General features: G+C 24.5%; 2 protein-coding genes across 2 annotated transcripts in view; both read left to right on the top strand.

Annotated features, from left to right (window-relative positions):
* Window positions 1-7,790: 7,790 nt before the first annotated feature.
* On the top strand, window positions 7,791-8,659 carry LOC105362704 (glutathione S-transferase-like). Its single transcript, XM_011500192.1, has 3 exons — window positions 7,791-7,958; window positions 8,070-8,237; window positions 8,324-8,659. The coding sequence occupies exons 1-3, from the start codon at window positions 7,826-7,828 to the stop codon at window positions 8,629-8,631; spliced, it is 609 nt and encodes a 202-aa protein (XP_011498494.1). The 5' UTR covers window positions 7,791-7,825; the 3' UTR covers window positions 8,632-8,659.
* Window positions 8,660-12,825: 4,166 nt separating this feature from the next.
* Window positions 12,826-15,440, top strand: part of LOC105362714 (THO complex subunit 4-like) — a 4,875-nt gene continuing 2,260 nt past the window's right edge. Inside the window, exon 1 of the mRNA XM_011500211.1 lies at window positions 12,826-12,891. The gene's annotated coding sequence lies outside the window, so the exon portion shown is untranslated. The remainder of the gene's footprint in view (window positions 12,892-15,440) is intronic.

Here is a 15,440-nt window from a genome sequence, read left to right on the forward strand (position 1 = left end):
TAAGTTATATTGATATAGAAAAATTGTATAGACTTTTCTATTTAATTATGGAAATAAATTAAATATATATTCACCAAACATTAAAATACACTGTACATTAATCCTAATAAAGTATATTAAAGATTCTGTCGAACATCAATAAGATTAAAATAATATTTGATAAACTAACATATATACGAATAAATATTTATTCTTAGTCATCAAGCAAAGGCAGATTTAATATACAGAATTAAAACATTTTTTTCTTGGTAAACAATTAATAGTTGTTAAATATGAACAAATTTGCATAGTTACAATAGCTAATTTTCATACTTTAATTTAAATTTAAGTTTTTAATTCTGTATAATTACTATCTAAGTAAATAACATTTTTAAAATATATGTAATCTATTTTATAGCTTAAGTAAATTGACTTTAATCTTGAATCGCTGTAATGCAATGAATAGGTTTCATGAAAATTCCTATTATATGTTCCCAATATTTTGCCCTACATACTTCAATAGGTCTTTTCACACCTTCAATTTATATTTTTATTAAAAATGAAAAATTATCTTGGATTTATTTGAAAAAACACGATTGTTCTTGTGAACAATATACAATAAACTTTTTTCTAATATTTGTTTGCAATCCAATATGCAATACTGGAATAAAAATAGAATCTATCTCGAAAGTCAATAATAATAAATTTATTTTAAAATAAAACTAGGTCGATTTTTAAAGTTTAAAATAGGGTCGACTTCTGTTTAAGCATATTTACGTTTTTCTGCCTGTAAGTACAATTTGCGTGTGTAAAATGAAATAGTTCAAAGTAAATTTGCTATTTTCAACTTATTCGAATGAAATACTAAATATAATTTTATGTATGTATACATAAGTAAAAATTATAAAATAGAATAAAAATTTAGAATATACTTATAAGTGTGTATTAGAATTAAATAATAAAATTAAAAAATAAATTTATTTCTTAAATTAAATTTAATTACCAGTATTATAGATTTATCTTCTAAAATAATATTTATAAAACTAAAGATAAATATTTTTTCGAAACAAAAAAATATTTAAGAATTGTTTCTTTGTATATATAGACTTACAAATGATTGAAAAGTTTATAATTTCAGAGAATTTTAATTAAGTTACATTACATAAAATTATACAATATATAAATGTAAGTGCAATTTCATAGAAAATAATGTTCATAATAAATTTAATAAAGCTAAAGATTTCAACAGATTTTAATATTAAAATGTTTAATATTTTTTAAAGAATAATATTAATTATAATAAATATAATATTTCTATTATATTATAGCAAAGATATAAAAAAAATAAGATGCCGTGTATGCGCGCATGTATGTGTAAATTGTAAAACATGCATTGATTTAACCAATAGTAAACAATAATAGTAGAGATAAATTAATTTTATCCATATCTATGTGCCAATTAACTAAGTAATCTAAAAACGTATAACTATTCATCTTCATACTATTTTATTATTTACTGAATTAAAATATTTAAAATTAAATGCATTAGATTTCTTTACACACTACCATTTTAATATTACTCTAACAATGCTCTTATGTTTTCAATCCAATAAGCATATATCATTTACTCAATTGCTGGTATATTCAATTTTATGCATTAGTTAATTTTTAAAATTTAATATAGTAATCTATAATAATACATTAAAATATCTCAAATAAGGAGCATTACTTATACTAGATTCTCTCATAAGACATATCAAAATAATTTTATTACATAACAATAGAGAACTACCATTACTATATTCATATAACCCATAAATATCCTGTTATAATTAGATAAATAGCATCTATTTAGTTTAATTCAAATTTTGATTAATAAATATATGATGAGTTGATTAATAAAAATATGATATGAATAAAATGATAAAATAAAAAATAAAAAATTAATTTGGGTCAGAAATTAGAGTGCTTCAATTATACAATAATAAAATGAGTCATTATCTTTTTTACACAAAATGTAAACAATAGATCGAGAAAGATTCCGTAATTAAATCAACTTAATTATTGAAGATATATGTATATTTATATTCATATTCAGGAATTTAAATGGATTATTCTTTATAAATTGGAATTAGAAATAAAGAATTTATTATTTTAATATACAAAACATTACTAATTTTTCTAGTTAAATTCTATGAATATATTCAATTTATTATTATTAGATTATATATTTAAAAAGGGGGAGTTATAACTCAATTACAGTTTATTTATAAACAAAATGTACATATATAAATGATAAAGCTATGATATAACAAAATTGCATCGGTTATTCCAGCAAAGTAACTAGACATGCGCATGCGCGCGCCTGCAGGTCCACATAGACGTACATACAATAAATTTGAAAATCTTAATTGTAAATATTTTTTGTTAAATTATGCAATCAAACTTAAATGTAAAATAATAAAGATTATTGATATAGTTTAAAATATATTGTTCATTAAAATTAGTAAAGTTGATAAAACATGTTATAGAAGAATCTGTCGAACATTAAAACCTTAAATTAATATTATATTTATTAAATATAATATAAAGTACTAAGTATTCTTTGATAATTTAGTATATATACACTATTAAATATTTATTTTAAATCAGTCATCAAATAACGATAAATTTGATGTAGAAAAATAGAACATTTTTTCATTGAAAAACTTGTTTTTCAATATATATTTTATATATGCATTGAACGACTTAAAATAAGAATAAATTGCTCTGTGAAACATGAATATATCTACTAATGAACGCCTTACAGCTGTAAAGTAATAATTGAAATATTTTCATTCGGTCTTAACATTTCACGCAAAATGAAATAACAATCTTTCAACTATCCTCATTGTCTTTATGCAAATGTATGTAAGCAAAGGAGAGAATTTATAGTATTATCTTTTTAAATAGATGCCTCTTTCACAAATTTTCGTCGTTGCCATCAACTCATGGGCCTCGTATATAATGAGCACATTTAAAAATATCAACGCTAAGGCACGGGAAAGCTAGATTTTTTCCTTCTTCGGGTACGCCACACCAGTGACACTTCGTACACGTATATATATATATATATATATATATATGTGTGTGTGTGTGTGTGTGTATAGAGAGAGAGAGAGAGAGATAGAGAGAGAGACAGGAGAATGAGAGGAAAGAAAAAACGAGGGGTGGGAGAGACGGAAAAGGCACCGCACGGGCGTTGCTTCGGCTTTCGCCACGGCGCTATGACCCAGCTTACAGAGCCAGACAGAGACAGAGACGGAAGTGCCTTGGAATGCCATAGAGAAACTACAGGAGTGGTGAAGAAGATGGGGGGGGGTAGAAGGACAGGGTCATCTTCTCATCGGTACCTTAACTGTTCTTGCGATTTTCCGAAAAGCTCGCATGATGCGTGCGTCCCCGGTGCTGCCAAGGCGCGCAATGAAATTCTCACGCTCTTGGCGAACGGAAGGACGCGCGAGCAAGAAAGAAAGCACAATGTCGGGCTAAGATAATCGCGGGAGGTCCGACGGGCGGGAAGGGAAGACTTGTTTGTTCATCGGCCTTTTCGAGTTTCGTTGTGCAAAGCAGAGCACCAACAAAGCAAATGACGGAAGGGTGGAAAGAGAAAGAGGAGTGAGCGAGTGAGTAAGACAGATAGAGAGTTAGAGATGATAAGACGAAAGCGAAAAAGAAATTGGACGGGCGTGCTTTTTACGTTTTCTACCGTTATTACTAGGGCGATGCCTCACCGTGTCCGAGCGCCCGACTCCCATACATATCTATCTAGAGCAATAATAGTGTGGGTTACAGTACGTGTAGGCGTGCGTGTGTCCACTTCTCTGCGAGTTCGTCCTCCTCACCCTTGACGCCCTGCGGTGGGATGCGTCGGGCTATCGATATCTTCACTTGCAATGCACATGTAAATATATATACGAAGCAGCGTCGACGATGCAGACACTATTTTTCTTGCAAATTTAGCTACAGCTACAGCAGCACACGCACACACGGACGCACCGCCACTCACAGTAAAATTTTATATAAATTTATGTATATGATATACGTGTTTATGGTTACGCTGGGCTGTATTACCACATGTGTATAATTATGCACGCACACGCATACCTCTCGCTGGTTAATTTGCACTGGCAACGACGGCGGGCCTCGATGACGATGGGATCACGCACACACGCTTACACACCGCCGCGACTAAGCCTGCATGGGTGCGTATGTATACACAGTTATGTATAGAGTACGGATGTGCGAATGATGAGTGTTGGATGAATATATGAAGAATTGTGCATGTATATGCATGCATGTATATATATATGTGCGCGAGCGCGTTATTACATGTGTGCATACGTATGAGTACAATTGCACGCACACGTACACACACAGACAAAATATAAGAAATTTAAAAATCAGGTATATATATATATATATATATGCATACACACATGCATACGTATCATGTATTTTTTCTCAGTGCTATATACAACTATTTAACCAACGCGCGTATGATACTGTATATATATATATATATATATATATATATATATATATATATATATATATGTATTTAAATATGTAAATATAGATATGTGCATGTATGTATATATTCCTATATATATATATATATATATATATATATATATTTGAATCAGAATGTATAGCTACAGTCTCGCACGCGACGAGAACTCCGGCACAGCGTACGCTGTGAACGACGAGGACACGCACTCACTCCGGCAGCGGCTCTAGTCCGCTGTGTCGTCGAATCCACCACTCAGCCCTGATAATGCAAGGAAGTAGATGGGAATACAGACGTTCGTAGCGACGTCTCGCGATACTGAGCCCGAGGCTCGGTTCCTAGTTAGGTCGTGTATCCACCGCAATATGGCAGATTGGGCGCGCGAAACGAAAGAACCCTCCCTTGGGTTTGACTCGACCGTCATAAAGGCACGAAACGGTTTGTCTTTTTAGAGAGTGAATTTTTACTCGAAAAATTTATAATTTTTAAATGTTGCTACTGGAACAATTATTCAACGCATACATTATATAGGATTTACGTACTACTATAGGTGGCGTGTTTTTTAGTCCTTATTGTGATTCCTACGTTTTTATGAGTTTTCTTTCTATTTTTACAATACTGAAATGAGGTATTGATATGATAGTTCAGATATATGTTTGAAAAACATGAATCATTGAAATATTATAGAACAAAGATGTTAAGCATCTTTCATGTTGTCATGTTTTCGCGAGTTTCCAGATGGACAGTTGATTTGTCAAAGTAAAAATTTTATTCTTATAGATCAAAAGCAATTTGCAAAAAAAAATGTATTTCAAAGGTCTCATATTCTTCTATTTTATTGCATATAATACTAAGTCCTTAGGAATTCCTTCCTTCCTTGAAGGAATTCAAATGTTTATACAACAAAATTATTAAAATAATAATAAAATTTGAAATTTGATTAAAATAGATTATTAAAATACTTAAGGACATATTACATTATTATTCTTATATATTTTCATAATCTAATACATATGAATTAAGAATATTATAATCAATAATTATACATTTTAACTAAGAGTATTTATGTTTTTATCTTATTTATTTTTAAGCGATTATATTGAAAATGTTATTACAATTTTATTTTGTGTTAACGACAATTTCATTTTTTTAATCTAGGATTTGATTACTTTGAAAGGATACCATTTATTTTAAGTTTTATTATTATGCAATTAGGACATATTAGATTATAAATATTATTGCATATATATAATAATCATAATAAAAATATTAATATAATTTAAAAATTAATAATTAATATGAACTAATTTCAGAATATTTAATTCAGTTTATAATAAATATAAAACTATCATACTCTTCAGAAAGATTAAAATAACAAATAAAAAATTTAAGCAATTATAGTTATTTCATAAAAAAATAGAATTACATTGTACTTGGCTTAAAAATGTATTTTTAAGTTACTTTTTTACAAAAAAAGTATATTCTTTAATCTTACACACACACACAATTTTGTAATCTTTTTTATGTAAAATTATTTATATATCATATTTTTAAATAATGTATTATAATCAAATTATTAATTTCTGATTTAGTTGTATTTTTTCCATTTGATCTTATTTTTATTATAAAATTAAAATATAGTAAACGATTAAAGTTACAGTATTTTGTAATTATTTAATCGTAGAAATTCAAACCTAAAAATAGTGTACTTGAAGTCATAATAATATTTATAAAAATAACCGTAATTGTATTGAATAAACATAAAATAAATTCTACAAAGTTTTTTATTGAAGAATTTTTACGTTTTTGAAAAATTCAAAATATCTGGGGCATTATCACATCTTCAATTAAGTTTGGAACTCCCGCGTTGCGCAATATTAAACTCAACGATTAAAAAATAATGTATTGTTGTTGTTGATAACGTAACCGTGACTGCAAGGTCAGATAATTTATACTTGTGACGTTTTACTCAATAAATATAATTATATTTTGCCAAATTAGTATTTATTATGAAAATATTTCTTAAACGTAATAGAAAAAACTTTTAAATATATATATATAAATAATGAAATCTTTTCAGAATGGGGCTTTCAAAATTACTACAAAATACCTCGAATTACACTGTAATTATTTAAGTTTGATATATACGTAAATTTTAATAAAAAGGAAAATATTTTTTAATTTTATAAAATATGACATTTCATTTTGCCCTTCTCTACCATCTTCCATTTTCAATTAATCTAGGTAAAATGTCGCATCGGCTTCTTGCTCTCTCTCTCTCTCTCTCTCTCTATGACCTTTTCTCTTCCTGCCTCTTTTTAAATGATCCCTTTCTTAGTTAATTAGCAATTGCTGTAGCTAGTCGACGTGGTTACCACCATAGTCAATTCCACAATCAATCAAGTGTGCATTATAATAAGAGTAAGTAGTCAAAGAAGACTAAAGCTTATAGTTCAACTAATTTTTAATATAATAATAAATTATTATAAATTGAATTTTCACTATTATTGAAAGTAAGTTTTTCTATTATTTTAATTTGTGTTAAAAATGTGAAAATGCAAGAGATATTTTAAAAAATTGTACAATCATTATAATAATTAATTAGAAAAAATGAATAGCTTACTTAATTTTTTATTTCCGATTATTTATTTATAAATATTTAACATCAATACAATAAGAATACTGTCATGTTTTAAAAAAAAGCACAATATTTTAGAATTTTTTAAATTTCGATCAACTAATATAAATATTTTTAAAACTTCAAGATTTAATAATAATATATATAGAAATTAATTATTTTTATTTTTTATAAATAATAAATCCTAATTTATTAGAAACATCAGAATATTTCATTGAGCTATATAAATAATTAATTTCTCAAAATATATCACAATAAATACAAATAAGAATATTGTTAAAATGTAATTATACTTGAAAATCAGAGTTTATAACATATACTTTCATTTAAAATTGTAATTTATTGTATAAAGATTATTAATATTAAACCTTAAAATTTCTTGAAAAAACTCTTATCCATCTATTGTATATAATAAAGATAGAATTTCAATACTATTGTATTAATATTTTCATGTTTATTAAAAATAAATGAACTCTGTTTAAAAGTATATAACAAGTAAATACAATTTTAAAGAGTAAAAAGAGAATAATATTAAGTTATTATATAAATATATATCTTAATAATATGATATCTCAAACTTTATACTGATAAATTTAACTTTATTTTAATGACACAAAATATTTAACTGTTTTTATATTGATAGAAGTTTTCATAAGAAAATGACGAAGTACAAATTATCATACTTCCCAGTGAAAGCTCTTGCTGAACCTATTAGATTCTTATTTAGTTATGCAGAGATTGATTTTATTGATGATAGGTTTGACAGAAATGATTGGCCAACTATAAAACCTAGTGAGTTGTATTAATTAATTATTATTAATATTAAAAATATTAATTATTTATTGTAAATTATTAATTATCCTAAATATATTCAATCACTGTATTAAATATAATACATTATAGCAACACCATTTGGTCAGGTTCCTGTTCTTGAAGTAGATGGCAAAAAAATTTGTCAATCCAATGCCATCTGCCGTTATTTGGCTAAAAAATGTGGTCTTGCTGGAAAAAATGATTGGGAAGAACTTGAAATTGATGCAACTGTTGATACTATTCATGATCTTCGAGCAAGTATGTTAAATAATTTAAAAACTTTACTTCAAAATATAAATTAGTTAATAGTTCGTAATTATGTATGTGTTAAATAACTTTTATAGAGATTGCTGCGTATCATTATGAGAATAATGGAACTGCAAAAGCAGAGAAACTCGAAATTGCAAAGGAACTCGTACCTTTCTATGTTGAACGATTGGACGAACAAGCAAAAAAGAATGGTGGTTATTTAGTCGGTGGACGACTTACATGGGCAGATATTGTTTTGGTTAGCCTTCTTGACTATCTTAATTATATGGCTACCTACGATATCATTGAGAAGGCAGAAAATTTAAAGACAATCCGAGATAACGTATTAGCTGAACCCAAAATCAAAATGTGGATAGAAAAACGCCCAAACACTGAACTTTAGTAATTGAACTTCTTCTGTAAAAGAAAATTATTTCCTTAATTTTAAATGTATTAAAATGTTTCTAAAAATTCATAAAAAATATTATATTTTTACAATTTGTTAAAAATTAATGTAATTCAACGTTAATTTTTCATAAATAAAAGATTTATAAAAAAAATATATGAATTATTTAAATAATTTAAATTATACTTGATATAACATCAACTACCACTTTACATATTTATTTATAAGAATCGCAAATAAATAAAAATATCATAAATTAAATTTTTTCACCTTCATGAATCGACAAGTTAATAAAATAAAAAAATACAAATTTAATGCATTTTTTATTCAGTGCTATGAATACAATAGACGATTTTAATTAAATGTTTTGAAACAATTTTTACCAATGGTTAAAATTATTATGTATATTTTTGATAGTTTTCTAATAAAAAATTAGGAATTCATTAAATTTTTAAAAAACTTTGTTAATATGTACCTATTTAAATAAATATTTGAATAGAAAAACTAAATTGTGTAAATGAGGTTGCTTAATTTATATAAAATTTGACTTGCACAACAGTTAGAATTAAGTAAATAAGAAATTTTATAATTGAAACAACGGTATACTATTATGAGATAGTTAAAAATCGAAAATTATATTAATTTATTTTAGCGTATTTAAAATTTATTTAAAATGAAAATTTGTAATATTCATTTTAAGGCTAAGTATTTAATGCAATTTCACAAATCAGAGATTCCTAAGTATATTATTCTTTTATATAGATCTAAATCTATTATAAGAAATTATTAATGCAATGAAATTAATAATAATTAATAATGCATTGATAATTTAATGTTTTACGAAATCGATAATCATTTCAACTACTATTATAATTTAAATTTTTAATATGCTATATAAATATTGATTGGGATAGGTTTAAAAAATAACAGTGAAGCAAAATTAGTATTACATCTGAGGACATTGAAAGTAACGATTGAATGTCAGTCTATGGTAAAGGAAGTTTGATAACATTTGAATTCTCTATTATATGTACTAAATTTACATATTCTCGGTACCTCATTATGCAGTATAATAACAAATTGAAAATAAGTAAGAGTGTTGGTTTTAAGATGGTTGAAGATAAAAACCAAAAGGAATTAATCTTCTATTAGTTTAGTTGACATGAGAACATCATATTACTAACAACATTATTTAAGTTTGTAATTGAATTATAATAATTTATTTTACTTAATATATCTTTTCCAAAAAACTGTACATGTATTGAAAATATTATTGCAATATATTTATTAATATAAAGCATATTATATGTATATATTTGTATACTAAAAATCGTTCAAATATTTGTTAGTGTGAAAAATATATATGTATATATTTTTAAATAGTTATTAAATGTATATTTGTTTATTGCTTATTAAAAATGTGATCAATAATTAATTATATTTCTTATACAAACAAATTAAATTAAAGAAGCAATTAATTTTACTATTTATACGAATATATTCCTAATTTATACGGAATAATTGTACATATAAAATATATTAGCAATGCCGTTCTTTGATATCCTTACATTGAAATTCCTAATCTTAAACATAAATGTCATATTATAAAATATAAGGTAATAGGAAAAATTTCTATAAGTTTTCCAATGTAGAGTACTGTATACTTTAACTCCCATGAGATTAGTCAGGTCATCGATGCTAGGGTGTCGTATTCTATTCCCGATACAGGGATCTTGCAAACCACGCGAATCCTCTTCGTTTAGCCTCCGGTCATCACTCTCTTTCAAGAAACGTGTAACCGCCTCAATGTAGTCCTTGGCAATATAATCAGGTTGGTGACTCATTACCATATTTTCTAAAGCATAAGACGATACCTGCGGCCATCCGCCTCATCATCCAAATCTCGTTTAATTATATAATTCATATTCAATTAAGCAATGGATTATCAAAAAAAAAATTATATGTATTAATCAAATTATCATGAATTTTGAAATTAAGGTGCTAAATAAGCCGCAGCCAGAACGTATATTTTAAAACTATGATATTCATGCGGGTTTTGTCAAAATCTACATCACCTAGTCAATATTGTACAAACTCTACATGCATATCAGAGCAGTGATTTGCCTTTTTTTTATACAATACGTTCTCTTTTTTATAGGAACAAATAAGTAATCTTTTATTACACTTTACGCCCTTCTTCATATACAATTTATAATTACACTACTAAACTACAGTTCTATAAGAAACGTAAACTGTATAATTATGTATTTAAAACAAAAATTTTATTAGCAAATGGCATTTTTAAAAAGACAAATGTCATAATATATATGATAAAATATATAAAAATTAATATAAATTAATTAATCAAAATATATTTTATTAAATATATAATTCATTTTAATATCAAAAAATAAAAATTACTGTTTTTATATTTTTTTTATATTAAATAAGAAAATTTTTACAATTATATTAATCTTTATAATTTTTTTAAATTTTATGATCTAAGAAATTTAAGGAAGTAGCTTCATTTTAATAATATAAAGATACTAAACAAATTATTCCAAAATATTTTAAAGAAATTTTTGAATTAATAAGATATATTCATGACACCAATCGAGTTATGAAAGTAAATAATGTGTATTTCAAGAAGTTTTTGCGAAAAGACAACTTTCAATAAATCTTTATTATGTTCAAAATATTATATTCAAAAATCATTAAAAAAATAAGTTCAAAGATAACTATATTAATATAGCTAACTATGACTATTTTTTGGAAAAGCTCTCTGATTACTTTTAATTGAATTAAAAAAAAATCAAAAGTTTGGAATTAAAATTATTGTTCCGATTTTAGCTTCTTTATTACTAATTAATTTTTTTATTTTTAGATCATTGTTCACTTCATATAATTTCATCTGTCGATTTAAATCTTAATTTAAAATAAAAATGATAGAACTCAAATTTTCAACAAATTCTGTTTACGTTATGATAATTAGAAATAGTTATCAAGTTATCAATAGTTTTCAATAGAAAATTAAATTAAATTAAATTTTTTAAAGCGTTAATTTAAAATGATTTCAAATAATTCAAACTGTACAGTTCAAATTGATAAAGCACGCCAAAATATCGTACGTGTTAGAATAATATAATAATATTAAAATATTATCGATCAATAATGATAGTAGATATAATTTATTTGCAAATAATTTTTTATTTCAATGAAAGATCTAAGCGTTAGATAAGCCTATTGAATGGTCAAAGAATATTTGATGATACTATGTACACAGAAAAGTAGAATATATATATTGTAATAATACAGCCATTAAAGTGCGTAAAGCTTAAAAAATCTTCCTATTTGTTTATGTGGAATTATTATAACCCCCATATTAAATAATTGTAGATTAAGCCTAAATTTTAATAAATTCAAATTTATTCATATAAAGATAAACTTATCTTAAGCTATTCAAATCACTTCAAATATATAAATATATATATATATTTAATAATGATATACTAAAAATAAAATTATAGATCTCATTCGTGTATATTGTATGGAAAAAAAGCAATTTAAATTATTTAAGATATATTAGGAAAGACAAATATTAAATGTAATAATAAAATAACAAATATTTTTTAATAGTATGTTGATTATGTTTGAATGTTTAAAAATTTTTAAATATACAAAAATTCAACATTTTACAAATATACTAAGCCATATAAGATGTTTTGACGCAATATCGGAAGAATATAGTATACATTTTAATCGTAAATTGTAAATAATTGTAAAAAATAATAAAATAATATGTTTAATTTGTAAATAATAATATAATAATACCTATCATTATTAAATATTTCCTTAAAATTATTTTGTTTAAGTTTATTCAATTATGAGGTAATGATTGTATCAAACTCCGACTTATTTATATTACGAATTTCAATGTTATACAAATTGAGTATTATTAGCTTGAGTTTAAAATACTTATTAAAAGTAAGAGTTTATTCTTTTCGAAGAATGGAATAAAACATCGGTACAGGAACATAGAACATGGAAGACAAATAACATTCTAGTATACTCTAAATCACATGAAAAATTTTAGTAATACACTAAATTATTCTGTATGATATAATTTTGATCAGCTGTTTCATTATTTCAAAGCTGCACATGCGCAAAAATTTAGCGACATTGACTTGTTCTCAACAAGTCAGTTGTGTAGAGTTTTTGCCGGTAACAGGGTAGAAATAGTAAATTAAGCGCCTTTACGTAAGTAATCGAAAATTAATTTTTATAAAATTTAAAAATAAATTATTTAATTTCATCATTAATATATCAAAATCTTTTATAATTTATATTAAAAATAATATCTAAGTTACGATTTGCATATAAAATGTTACATAACCTCAAATCACTTTTTGGCGTCCGTTTCTTCAAATCGGACATAATTAAAATCAGTTTTATTAAGAGATTTGTTTTTATTGCGAGTTTTTTCATATTATTAGATTATTTTCATGAAATATGATTCATTTGGGTAATATTTCATTTAATATGTTGGTAAAAATTGATGTCATATTTGACCGCTTTCTTTTCATTATTTTTATAGCCGTTTTATGATTTCTCATCCTACATATTGCGTAATATTTTCTTAAAAATTTATTCACATTTATAAAATTTTTTTAATTAATAGAGTAAACATTATATGCATAGTGGTTTTATAATGCAATTTATACAATACAGCTACGTGTACGTGCTGACATTCATATTTACTATTAAATAAAATTAGATCGAACAGTCTAAATTATCAATTAAAAGTATGCATCATCTAGATAAACTTTTGTCACAGGCAAGTGAAACTATTATCTACGCGCGATTTGTCAGTTGAGTAAAGCATCAATGTCGTTTTTGTTTTTATTGCTATATTCTGACTGTCACTAACGGTAATTAGGATTCAAGTATTTAGTTCTAGGGAAATTCGAAAAATTCAATTGATATGTATGTAATATTTTCAGGATATAATTAGAGCTTATTTCTATCTTATGAAATAAAAAATTGTTTATATCATTGCTATTAAAATTTCTTTAGCAATTGTACAGTTATACATAATTTTGAAATAAAATTGTAACTAATTATATGTTTTAAAAAAAATTTATACTTTAAAATTTTATTTTAATAATGGTCTACATATAATAACGATTATTTGAAATACTATTTATATTATCCATATTATGCATATTCGATAGCACTAACAAATTTATAATACATAACTAAAACAAATTTTTATCTTTGAATTGTAATATATTGTTTATTTGTAATTTTGTCACAATTTTACATTACTGCTTCTATAATGAAGAATTAATTGATTATACAGGCTGTCTAAAATTTAATTTCAAAATAAAGTTTAATTATTTATTAATGTATTAACTAGTTATGGGCATAATTTGAAGTGACAATGGTTCATACAATGGTTCGTTAATAAATTGCAAGAATTATTAATAATTATATATTGAAATACTAGATATGCGCGTATGATTTGGAAGATAATATGCTGAAAAAGATTATGTAAAATTTTAATTTTTTTGCTAATATTCAAAAAATTATATCGTTGATTGTGGTTTTCGGAAAACAAATTTCCTTAACTTGCAGATGCATTTATAGGCTTGAATAATCAAAACTTCTATACACTAGATACGCGTAGAGGCTCACTTGTTACTCACTTGTAATGATTTTGGAAAAGTGAGATAATTAATGTATGAACTAGTATTCTACTTATTTATTGATATTTAATTATGCCATAAATACATATAGATATATATTTAAAAAATAAAAAAGAATTCAATTTCAGTCATTTTTAAATTTTAATGTATTTAGGCATATTATTAGATATATATATATATATATTTCTTTATCAGAAGTACATATGTGTGTATATTTAGAATATAGTTTTAGGTAATCTTATCTTACTATATTGTAATCTATAGAAATGAGTAAAGCTAAATAATTGTTACTTTCGATTGATAAAAACAAAAGTAGTTATTCTATGTATAATTTGTTTTTGAATATTTGATAAATAATGCATGAACAATAATAATTACACAATTATAACAATAAATACATAAATTTTGAGAAGTAGAATGATGTATGTTAAATGACTTTCAACATGTATTAAGAGAACATTAATAGTCTTATTATTTAAAACTTTATTCATTTAATGGTTATACAATGTGTATTTTCCTAGTAATATATGCATATGAACAAAACTGGAATAAGTATCCATATGAACAGAAAACTTTAGCAATTTATCAGTTATTTAGAAATCATCCAATTTCGTATTAATATAAATTTCAAATCCTCTGTTATAAATATACACATATATACACATTTAATAATATTTACTTTTGCAATATCATTATACAAATGTAATAATAACTTTTAACTTGTATCGAAATTGATGTTTAATTTTAATTTAAATATAAATGAATTTATACCAATGTTTATAAAAATGAAAAATTCTTATAGATTTTATTATTTTTATATATAATACAAAATCCTGTAATTTTTTTACGAATGTGATGATAATAAACATAAGTTAAATTCTTCGAAATAAATAAATTTCACACATTAAAATCAACAAAATTATAGTAAATTATCTCACAAATAAATTATTCACAATTCGAAAATTCTTAATTTTGCTGAAATTTTTTATTTAAAGGATTTACTTTAAATAATTAATTAAAGAGACGTTAGGATCTGTGCTATTAGAGAATAATAATGCGTGTGAAACCAACACCGTGGCGTTAAATAATAATTCAAAACAT

The sequence above is a fragment of the Ceratosolen solmsi genome, unplaced genomic scaffold, assembly GCF_000503995.2.
Source record: "Ceratosolen solmsi marchali unplaced genomic scaffold, CerSol_1.0 scaffold10, whole genome shotgun sequence".
In the NCBI taxonomy this organism is placed as follows: domain Eukaryota; kingdom Metazoa; phylum Arthropoda; class Insecta; order Hymenoptera; family Agaonidae; genus Ceratosolen; species Ceratosolen solmsi.

Coding starts and splice junctions, on each gene's coding strand:
- LOC105362704 (XM_011500192.1), top strand. CDS start 7,826: ATGACGAAGTACAAATTATCATACTTCCCAGTGAAAGCTCTTGCTGAA. Junction 7,959..8,069: donor TTGGCCAACTATAAAACCTA/GTGAGTTGTATT, acceptor AATACATTATAG/CAACACCATTTGGTCAGGTT. Junction 8,238..8,323: donor TATTCATGATCTTCGAGCAA/GTATGTTAAATA, acceptor TAACTTTTATAG/AGATTGCTGCGTATCATTAT.